Source organism: Xyrauchen texanus, chromosome 38 (genome assembly GCF_025860055.1).
Source record: "Xyrauchen texanus isolate HMW12.3.18 chromosome 38, RBS_HiC_50CHRs, whole genome shotgun sequence".
Lineage (NCBI taxonomy): Eukaryota > Metazoa > Chordata > Actinopteri > Cypriniformes > Catostomidae > Xyrauchen > Xyrauchen texanus.
This window is the reverse complement of record NC_068313.1, coordinates 21,334,784-21,347,008: the sequence shown is the minus strand read 5'-3', so window position 1 is coordinate 21,347,008 and position 12,225 is coordinate 21,334,784. Positions and strand designations below refer to the sequence as shown.

The following is a 12,225-nucleotide window of genomic DNA, read 5'->3' as shown; positions in this document are numbered from 1 at the left end:
CCGATTTAGCCTACTCATATTGAAAATGTATTTCAATGAATGGATTAAAGGATTTTACATGAAATAATGACATGCACTCATAAAAGCTAAAAATGCTACTAAAAATAAATTCCAGGGACAAATATTGCCCTTTAATAAAAGTTGATTTCTGACACTGATATCAATGCACTAAACCACTCAGAAAACTTTTGCAAGTACACAGCAACATCCTAGAAACCACTACCATTGTTGTGGCAAATTTTGCACAACCAAGCACCACTCACATTTTCCAAAAATGACAAATTTATTTTATGCAACAGCCTACATTCAGGTATATCCTTCTGTCTTTTTCAGGGTTAAAACCAACAACATTGAACTATCATCAAATATATAAAGTAAAATTTTAGTCAAGAATATTGCTATCTGAATAAAGGTCCCAGTTCCCCCTGTATCCAGAACATATGCCTGCTGGCTGAGACAGACATGAACTCCCTCTGCTTGGCCTTTGTTTGCCCTGGGCCATGATCGTTTTATGGCTTGTCTTTACTTGGATTGATAATAAAGCTGTTGCTGTTTGTTTTCAAAAGGGCAGAGACTTGCTCCTGCAGCTCAGTGAGGCCCACAAATCAGTGCAGCACTCCACACATCACTCAGGCAAACACAAGTCCTCCATGGACATGTGCTACAAAATGACAACTACCTGAGACCATGTCCACAAAAGGTCCTGCTCTATAGCACCGTTACATAGCATTTTTAAGATGAAGGATCAAGTTAAAAATAGTTGAGATTTTAAAAACACATTGAGATCCCTGCATTCTGTTCCATTTAATTGTTCTGGGCTCTATTTCCCAATAACGATCGATCTTAGCGGTTTAGAGTGTTTTCTACAAGCAATTTTATGAACATTCTTTATTTTTTCCGTGCATTTACCAAAACTGCATTTAACAAACATGTGAGGAAGTGCTACTTAAGAGAGTCACTGTCCATGTGACAGTGCTGAAATATGACGGTATAGTGCTGCTCGTCGTCGTAACTTCATTATATTTGTGCAGTAACTTTACAATTTGTAATTTACCTCGCTAAAATGTTATTTTTTTTTAATTCCTAAATAGTCAACCTAATTAACTGCATATTTACATATTGTTTTTAAAATAATTTTGTGCAGAACAAACTTTTAAATATTTATATATTTCACACCAAAAATGATTGTGTCACTTTAGAAGACATTAATGTAACAGCTGGTGTCATATATGGATGAAGTTTATGCTGACTGTTTGTGATTTTTGGAGCTTCAAAAGAGAAATTGCCAAACACTTGCATTGTAAGGACCTATTGAGCCAAGATATTTTTCTTTTTTTAGTTCTGGTGAGAAAAGAAAATCATACATGCCTGGGATATCATGAGAGTGAGTAAATAATGAGAGAATTCTTATTTTGGGGTCGACTATCACTTTAAGTTTGATAGTAAATCACTTTTTGATTAAAAAATTAATGCTACTGTGTTTTCATGATCAATCATTGCTGTCGCTTTCGGGTACTCTTGCCCATCCCCATTTTAAAATAAATCCACAACTAAAGAGACCCAAATTTAATGCTCTCAGAGGACATATTAGATGTTCTAGACAATGCCTTTGGCATAGTTTGGTAAAAGACAAAACGGATAATAATTGTTGTCAGAGAGACAGAGACACAGAAAGAGACGGGGCAGAAGTCAGGGCAACCTGCACAGAATACTCCCACCACTCTGAGCCATGTAATTAACAATAATCACTGTAGAGGGAGGCTGATTTCAAACTATGCAGCAAAGCAAGATCCTCTTGTTTGTTGGTAAAACCCAAAATAGAATGGCAGAGCAACTCTGGAATGAAATGGGGGTGCTCGCCAACGACCAATATGCATGGTAAAACAATTTGTTCCAATTGTTACAAAACAGGCTGGTTTGAGGACACAACCCAAAGTTTGCTAGACGCCCTAGACAACTAGTCACCTATTCTTTAATCTTGAAGTTAAGCTCTAGTGACAGCATCTGTAGTACGCAGTTGATTATCAGGTAAAGTAAGGTCATTTATTTATATAGCACAATTAAAAACAACGGGTAGTAGACCAATGTGCTGTACAATTTGTAAACATATGCAAAGAGCAAAATACACAAAACACTAATACTATACAACACATACATCCAACTTCTCACATAAAAACAACAAGCTACTAACATATCAACGAGTAGAGTTAGACAAGAAAGCCACAGAAAAAAAGATGAGTTTTTAAGAGAGATTTAAAAGATACCACTGTGGAGGCAGTTCTAATCTAAGTTCAAATGACAGACTATTCCAGAGATTCGGAGCCAACACTGAAAAAGAACGATCACCAAAAGTTTTCGTCTAGACCTCGGGACAATCAGTAATTTTTGGTCAGATGACCGAAGTGATCTTGACTTCGGTATAACTGTAACAACTGTTATAACTGTAACAAATATGAGAGATAGGGAGGTGCCATACCATTTAAAGATTTCAAAACAAACAACAAAATCTTAAAATCAATCCTATAATGGATTGCAACCAATGTAAAGAAAACAAAATTGGAGTAATGTGGTCCCACTTTCGAGGACCTGTCAACAATCTTGCGGCAGCATTCTGAAGAAGTTTCAAAGGAGTCAGCGTTGACTGACTAATCCCTACATAAAAGGAATTACAGTAGTCCAAACGTGATGACACAAATACGTGCATCACTCTCTCTAAATCATAAAATGACAAAAGTGGCTTGACTTTTGCCAAAGTGTTTAATTGGAAAAAGCTTGATTGGACAACTGCATACATTTTTTTTCACATATTAGGGAGTCATCAAAAATTACCCAAAATAAGTTTTTTTACCATGTGTTTTCCATAAATAGATAAAGGGCCTAAATCAATACAGGGGGACCCAGATACATTGAGGGTGCAAACACAATAATCTCTGTTTTGTGTTCATTTAAATGCCGGAAATTGACAGCCAAACACATTTTTAAATCATTCAGACATGCTAGAAGAGTCCCTATCGAATTATCCTCCTTTTTTACTGGCATATATATTTGTGTGTCATCCGCATAACAATGGAATGATACTTTGCGTTTTTTTAAAAATCGCCAATTGAAAGCATATATAATGAAAACAGGATGGGTCCCAAAATGGACACTTGAGGAATCCCACATGTAAATGGCGCTGACGATGATGTAAATTCACCCATGACAACTGAAAAACTTATGTTAGTTTTGTAGGACTTATTTTTTTAAACAATTTAAAACTGCACCTCGCATCCCTACCAACCGCTCAAGCCGTGCAATAAGTTTGTGATCTATGGTGTCAAATGCCGCACTTAGATTAAGTATCATCAAAACGGCAGCATTTCCAGAATCCACAGTTAATAGACCATCATTTCAGAACCTTTAAAAGTGCAGATTCTGTACTGTGATGTTCCCTATATCCAGACTGAAATACTTAAAAAATGTAATTCTTATTAATTTACATTCACGCATTTGGCAGACGCTTTTATTCAAAGCGACTTACAGTGCTCTTATTGCAGGGACAATCCCCCCAAATCAATCCCAGAACAACAACAAAGGACCTTGTGAAGATGTATATCCAGACTACAGTTTGCAAGTGCACATGGGGACAAAGATCTTACTATTTGGAGAAATGTTCTCTTGTCTAATGAAACAAATTTAACTGTTTAGCCATAATGACCATTTTTATGTTTGAAGCAAAAATGGTGAGGCTTGCAAGCCAAAGAACATCATCCCAACCATGAAGCATGGGGTGGCAGCATCGTGTTGTGGGGGTGCTTTGCTGCAAGAGGGACTGGTGCACTTCACAAAATAGATGGCATCATGGAGGAAGGAAAACTATGTGTGTATATATTGAAGCAACATCTCAAGACATCACAAAGCCCTGACCTCAGTCTGAATTTGTGGGCAGAACTGAAAAAGCATGTGCAAGCTAGGATGTCTATAAACCTGATTCAGTTACACCTGTTCTGTCTGGAGTAATGGGCCAAAATTCCAGCAACTTATTGTGAGAAGCTTATGGAAAGGTTCCCAAAATGTTTAAGTTAAACAATTTAAAGGTAGTGCTACCAAATACTAACAAAGTGTATGTAAACTTCTGACCCACTGGGAATGTGATGAAAGAAATAAAAACTGAAATAAATCACTCTCTACTATTATTCTGATATTTCACATTCTTAAAATAAAGTAGTGATCCTAACTGACCTAAGACAGGGAATGTTTTCTATGATTAAATGTCAGTGTTGCAGGGTGGAGGGCAGTGCCGGGCCATGATTCTACAGTACACATACAGCTCATCTGCCTGTAACTCACTCTCTCTTGAACTGCTGTCTTCGCTCAGCCTTATCCCTCAGCCTTATCCCTCACTGGCTTGATCAGCCTGATTAAGGGCTGGGTGTGCAGAATCATGACACAGCACTGCCCTCCGCCCTGCCACAGTCAGGAATTGTGAGTTTAAATGTATCTGACTATGGTGTATGTAAACTTCTGACTTCAACTGTACCTTACTCAGCTTCAGAAAGTCTTTGCACAAAATGCTTTTGCAAACAGTTGTTTCATTTTACTGATTACCTGCATGTTAAAATGAGTTTAGTGGAATGTACTGCTTTTCAAGTAAACAATGTTCCTAAATACAAGGGATCCAAAGAGTGCAATTACTAAGGAGTCTTACATAATACCTGTAGGAAGAGGCTTTGCAAGTCATCTCAGCATCAACAGGTGCAACTTAGCAAGGCAGCATGCCGGATTCGTTCCAGCACAGTAGTCTCTGTATGCACACACATACTTGTGGCACACACACACTCACTAATAAAAGACACACCCTCAGCCCATCCTCAAGCAAATCAAACATTTACGCCAACGTGCCATTCTTATCTTTTATCTAACAAGGAAGCAGTGCATAACATGAAAGATAAGCTTCAATGGTTTCCCTCTGTCAAGGAAAAATCTTACTTAACCTTTCCAGCCGGAGCATTACAATTTGGGAACAATTATTCCCATCGTTCCAGTCTCAGTATCTTTGCTGTCCAATCACAGATTTTATTTCTGAAAACTGCCAGATACTCATTACAATATAAGCTAAAAGCACATATGATTGGTTAAGGGGTTCCTGGACGTGAATAATAAATGTATCGTCATCATCGCCATCCTCAATTTGCCTGGGCGGAGACAGAGGGGATATCCTGGGAGATTACCTCCAGTGTTGGACTTACTACTTCAAATTGAAAACTGAGGCGATCTTTCAAGTTAAGACAAGTTATTTAACATGTGTTGTCAATATTGTCTATTGAAAGTCAAAATGTTTAAGTTACAAAACATTTATTTGTAGGAGTAATGCTAGTTATTTCTGGAAAAAATGACATAACCGTCAATGTTCATCAGACAGGCAGCTAGCCTCTATTTTTAAGCACATTTCTGTGAAACTTGCTAAATAAACATTAGCAAGCAATACTATGTAAATTTTTTGCTAAATATTAATAACTTTTTGACCAATTTTGTCGCTTGTGGAAGATAGTAAAACCTTTTTAGTTCCGAAGCATTTATTTGTAGTAGCACTAGTTCAAAAACGTGACCGTCATCGGCAAGCATATTGTTTTTATGTAAAGGTTTTTTTGCCAGTTTCTGTGAAATTTGCCAAATAAACATTAACTAGCAATACTATGTATACTTTTAACTAAATATCAATAACTTTATTTTGCCAATTCTGACAGCACAGGCACAAAAACCTAGCCATCCATTCGGTATGGACTTATCTAGCGTGCAGTCAACCTCCAATATGATGTTGCAAGAAATTGACTTTTTCATGCTGTTTTTTACTCAGGACGTTGTTGCTGAGATATGCAGGTTTACAAGCCATCAATGTGAGAGCTCGTCCTAAACTGTCTGTCATATACCAGCTACCAAGGGGCTTGGATGGAGGTGACCCATGATGAATTTGACAAATTACTTGGATTGCTCATTTACATGGGGTTTTCAATTCTCCCTGATTCCCATCATCATTGGGGAACCAAGTCACTTCAGGGCTTGTGGGCAAGGGGATTTATGTTGTGTGACCGCTACAAGGCTCTTTTAGCAGCTCTACATGTTGTAGACCTACCACAGAGGATAAACACCTCAAATAAAAATTCCAGCAGCTCTTTCAGCCAAACCAAAATCTCGCAATAGATGAACGTATGGTCAAGTCTAAAGCTCGGTCAGGATTTAAACAATGCATGAAAGGCAAGCCTACTAGGTGGGGTTTTAAATTCAGTGCATATTTGTACTAGCATATTAGAGAAAAAGTAGATAGCTGAAATGATTCAACTACTTTGGTGGCCAAGTCAGTGACATGCCCATTATGACAGCAGCCATTCAAAGAGCAAGGCCACAATGTTTGGTTTGACAACTTTTAGACGTCCCCAGCTCTTATGGTTAAGTTGTTAGAAATGGGAACTAATGCTTGTAGGGCATGCTGGGTGAATCATAAACTGTTTCCTGCAGAATTTAAAGACATCAAAAGATGGGATTGCTAGACAGCTTGTGGGGATATGAGGTGGTGTAGGATTGAGGGGAATATACTTGTAATTCAGTGGAAAGACACGCATGCAGTTACATGCCTCTCCAATCTCCACAATGCGAATGGCTCAAACGAAATTACTAGGTTTGTAAAAAAATGAACACAAAAAAACAAATGAAGTAGCCCTCCAGCCCACTGTCATCAGCGATTATAACAAAAACATGGGAGTGTTGATAGGTCAGACCAAATGATAAAATCTTACGACGTCCAAAAAACTCAGAAGTGGTGGAAGACTCTTTTTTTTTCCACTTCATTAGACAGTGCCGTCGTCAATAGTTTCATATTGTTTAAGGAATGGCAACACATTAATGCAGCACCAGGGGATGAGCGTAGACCGGGGGACTTAACCCAGATAGATTTCAGAGAAAACCTGGCTCGTCAGCTGGGAGGTATAGATATTCACGCAAGTTTCCCTTTGCATAAACTAAAGCCTGTAGTCCCTCCTTCGTCATCACTATCGTAAAAGTAGCTTGTGTGCGCGCTGGAATACAATGGCAAAAGACTTTTCTTGGTTCATGATAGGAACTGTTTTCAGTCTTGGCACTCAGCTGAGTGTGAACAGTTTCGTGAAGAGGCCTAGGTTGGGCTGTGTTTACTGGTGTTTTCATCCTCCCCCTCTTCTCTTTTCTCCCTCTCTTCTCTCCACAGGTATTGCACTTGAGTATTAATTAATTTATATATATTCTGTTCCTACACTTTTTATTAAAAATGTATTTATTGTAGTTACAAAGTTTGATTTTGTATGTTTTGCTGTGTAATTTGTGTGTAATTCTAATTTTCAAATAACATAAAGTGTGTGTTTTATTATATTTCAGCGTTTGTGTCCTTCAATTTCAGATGCAATCTCAATTTATAATAACAGGTGCTCAAAAGGAGTAATTGAGGTGTGGTCATGTGAAATTAATCTTAACATTCTAAATGTTTGTTTTATTCTGCTTTCCCACTAATCAATAGAATGGTCATAACTTTTAAACAATAGATTATATAAGCTTCCCTCTAGCTTGTAATTAAAATGGTTGAAAATGCAGTTGTCTGATGAAGTATGGTGGCCGGAGAAGATTTTTGAAACATTGCTGTGTGAAATCTTATTGATAAAGGATGATTAGACTTAAAGAATCATACATAATTTGAAAGCCCTAGTTCTTCTCTTCAATATGGTACAGTTCAGGTGTGTGATGTTATATGAATATGAATATAATATGAATTTGGATATGAATATCATATTCTGGCACAGAATGAACATTTTTGGAATTGTGGGCTCAGGCTTTAAAGGGTTAATGAAAAACCCTCAGTCAGTAGCTCAAAGAGCTGCCTATTCTTCACACACATCTAGCACAACATAGTCTGCCTGACAAGTAATGGTGTCAGATGGTAATAACACAGAACTCTGCTATAAATACCATGGACCATATTTGGCCAAAAATATCATAAAACTGGTCTGTGTCATTATCAATAAAATAAAAAAACACAGTTATTCCACGGTACATACAATGGTATTTTTGTACAGCAAGTGTCCTTATTGGTAATTGCTCTGAAATTCACATACCATGGTATTTACATGGTGCTCCAAAGCATTTTCCAGACTACCATGGTCATGCCAAAAAAAAAATACATGGTAGTGCTGTAATGTAAAAAATAAAAAATAAATGGTTGTATCATGGTTCAGTACAATTGTACTTTTTGGTTAAGGCATTATGTAGTATTGAAAATGTATTACAATTTATATTGGTATAAAACTGAACTCTAAACTGTGTGTAGCTGCAAGAAAAATTATCATGGGGAAAATTCAGAATTCACTGTCACATGGCACAGTGTCCAACTATTGCACAACAAACTGTGAAAACAAACATGAACAAAAACAAAATAATTTCACAAGCCTGTCATTAAAGTCATCACTTGTGGAAAGCTGAAGGAGGAGAAGATTTTGCTAGACATATTGTGACAGATGTTCATCCTGGAAAGGAATCCATTTCCTTTTTTACAAGAGCATGTACATCTTAAATTATGTGCTTGTACTCTCAAGAAGAGCCAGTTGGCTCCACAAGTGTAAGAGCTGGGCAGGCTTGTAGGGAGCCTGGAAAGAACGTGAACATGAGTAAGAGAAGAAAAGACAGCAAGAAAGTGGACTTACATCAAAGGCTTCCCGTCGCAGCCCTTCTGTGTTCCTCAGCCAGCATCGACTCAGCTCACTCAGTTCCAGGATGGGCTGAACTTTGAGTCGCACTGTGTCACCTGACTGCCGAATCATCTCCACAATCTCATCCCGGTTCTTGTTCTCCACGTTGCGCCCATTAATCTCCACCAGCCTGTCTCCAGGCACCAGGCCAAGGGCAAGGTCCTTAGTGCCAGCACCTGGTTCTGCAAAGTGAACCACCCTCCGATATACTGCTCCATCTGTGCCGTGGTCCAGCATGGTGGTGCGGCGCAAGGAGAAACCAAAATCTCCAGTGTTTCTCCTCTGGAGTACCAGCTCCCGAACCACTGGCCTCTGAGGCAGCACGACAGCAGGCAGACGGAGATCAGCAAGGAACGTCTTGTCCACAATCTCAGGAATGTGCACCTTCTTACTAGGAGGTGGCGGCTGCTGAAGACTCTGCTTACGCTGGGGGTCAAAGATCTTGGCCTCCACCTGTGGAGACGGGGCAGCTGAGTTCTGCCCAGAAGGTGTGGAGTCCTCTGATAGACTCTCATCTTTAGTCCTCCGAGAAAAGGAGAAGCGCTTCATGATCAAACCCATTTGTGAGTTCTGCATAGCAAGGGAGCCAAACCTGGCCGCCCGCTCCTTAACTGAACTACGGTGGCCATCTTGGCTATAATCACACTTCAGATCATCACTGGAGCTAGCTGCACTGAGCTGATCTGCATCCAAAACTATGCTGCTGCGGTTGCTAAAGCCATCTGACTCAATGTCGTTTAGATTGAGCTCAATACTGCTGGCTACTTTAATAGGGATTGGGTTTGAGATCTCCAACTTGCTCTTGGAGTCTTTCTTCGAGCTCCGGTTGAGGCTGAAGAAGCCCCGTCTCATGCTCATCTCGTCGAGGCTTCGGAGCTCAGCTGCAGACATCCTTTCCCTTTGGTCCTTCTTGTCCTTCTTCTCCTTCCTAGCACCATCCTTCTCCTTGTCTTTTTTTAACAAATTGAACATATTGTCCCCAAAAGTTGTCTACGTTCCACTATAGAGGCACCAATGTTTTCAAAAGTAAGGGATTTTTCCATTCAGAAACAGAGTGGCTTCTGTAAGTCCAGAGTGGATTTATTATGTCTCCCTGTGGAGAGAAAAAACAATCAACATCAATAACTGTATTTTAATAATTTGCCAAAAATGAATCTTTCAGACACCAGTGGCTTCATCATTTTCAACTAAACTGCAAAAGAAAATTCTGTATTAATATAATGTATTTTGTGAAAAGTGAAACTGTAGCATGCAGTACAAATGTAGGAGTGAAACTCCTTTCTTCTATACCATAATGTGACACGATACCATTCCATATTCATAAGAACAGCAAGGCTGACTTTGCTAAACACGGATTCCTTTTAAAATGTAGGCCTATTGAAAACACTGTGACATTATTTCACTACTCTATATGTATTTAAAAACAAACAGGGTTTAAAAGGCATTAGGGGGGTGCTGTGAAAGCCATGGCCTCTAACATTCTTATTTTCCCACCAGCAGGAGACTTCATCATGCAAACAAGTTCCATTAACAAGAGGCCAAATTCTTCTTGATAATGCAGAAAGGCAATTCAGGCAATTCTTCCACTACCATAAACGGCTTGACACAGGCTTAATGCAATGTAATACTACCTACAGTAATGCTACCTACCCTACTAGCTGTACTACTACAGTATTTTCAAAAGCATCAAGTTCAAATGCAAATATTAAAGTGAACTAATGAACTATGTACACCTAAGTAAAACTATGACAGTAAAATGTATTATGATAAGAATTATGATAATACATGACTTAATATCATCATAAATATTAGAGAAATCAAGACTAAGATAAATATTTATGGCTTCAGCCTAAAGGCACATTACAGATGAATTAGTGCAATAATCTATTCTTATTTTATTTAGCAGACAGCAGCAAAAGTCTCTAGATTGTTTTTATGCAGTCTGACACAGCACTTACTATTAGCTTGAATCTTTTAACCTCACAAAAATGTGCATATTTGTACTAGCATATTAGAGGAAAAAGTCGCTTACAATTTAAAATGGTAACTAATATATATATATATATATATATTGTACAAACTGTGTGTATGTGTGTGTACTGTATGTATGAATATTTTTTTTTAATTACAATTATTTGCCAAATTAGAACAGTTAGGCTACTGGGTGACAGACATGTTCTTTAGTGTGACATGCGGTGCTTTTACCTTTGTATAAAAAATAAATTCTGTCTTATATGACATGGAATAATTTTACTTATGAAATTAATTTGTCACACTGCAAGACTATTTAAGTGAACTGCAAATAGCCAAAAAGTTAAATACAAATTGTGAAAAGCTTAAATGAATGGTTAAATCGTCACAGAAAATATTATCTTTCCCTTGTACATTCAGATAATGAGTAGAAGAATTGGAGTGGCTAAAAGAAGCTACTCTGAAAAGCTAAAAAAAAAAATCTATTTCAGTCAATAATCCTGCATCTGTGTGGAAAGGCCTAAAAAGCAACACCATGTACAAGGCACCTCCTCCTCGCTCTGTAGAGAGTCAACTAATGGCTGATGAATTGAATGTGTTTTTCTGCAGGTTTGAAAAGCTCCGTTCTGATCTTCACTTCACACACACACACACACACAAGCACCTCCTGGTAATATATATATATATATATATATATATATATATATATATATATATATATATATATATATAAAACTGGATTGCTCATGACGTCACAACAGTGAAGCTACTGTGCCTATATTCCTATGGGTCTCAATGGGAAATCATCTGTTTTGGTGTGTAATTTGTACCCATACAGTCACTTTAAAAAAAATATATATAAGTCTGCATATACAGCATAACAATGCAATCTTCCTATACATGTAATTAGTTATTTATTTGGACTATTTTTCCCCCCTTCTTATTCTAAATGTGAGCGTGTTACAGTGCATCCGGAAAGTATTCACAGCGCTTCACTTTTTCCACATTTTGTTATGTTACAGCCTTATTCGAAAATTGGTTAAATTCATTATTTTCCTCAAAATTCTACAAACAATACCCCATAATGGCAATGTGAAAGAAGTTTGTTTGCAATCTTTGCAAACATATTAAAAATAAAAAACAAAACAAAAATCACATAAGTATTCAAAGCCTTTTCTCAATACTTTGTTGAAGCACCTTTGGCACCAATTACAGCCTCAAATCGTTTTGTGTATGATGCTACAAGCTTGGCACACCTATTTTTGGGCAGTTTCTCCCATTCTTCAGGCTGGATGGGGAGCGCCAGTGCACAGCCATTTTCAGCTCTCTCCAGAGATGTTCAATCGGGTTCAAGTCTGGGCTCTGGCTGGGCCACTCAAGGACATTCACAGAGTTGTCCTGTAGCCACTTCTCTGTTATCTTGGCTATGTGCTTAGGGTCGTTGTCCTGTTGGAAGATGAACCTTCGCCCCAGTCTGAGGTCCAGAGCGCTCTGGAGCAGATTTTCA

At 38.1% G+C, this 12,225-nt stretch overlaps 1 protein-coding gene across 1 annotated transcript in view; it reads right to left on the bottom strand.

The window, feature by feature from the left end:
- LOC127631765 (unconventional myosin-XVIIIa-like) overlaps nucleotides 1-12,225 on the bottom strand; it is a 161,964-nt gene that overhangs the window by 143,669 nt on the left and 6,070 nt on the right. The window contains exon 2 of the mRNA XM_052110072.1: nucleotides 8,703-9,840. Coding sequence (XP_051966032.1) covers nucleotides 8,703-9,719 — 1,017 coding nt within the window. The 5' untranslated portion in view covers nucleotides 9,720-9,840. The remainder of the gene's footprint in view (nucleotides 1-8,702; nucleotides 9,841-12,225) is intronic.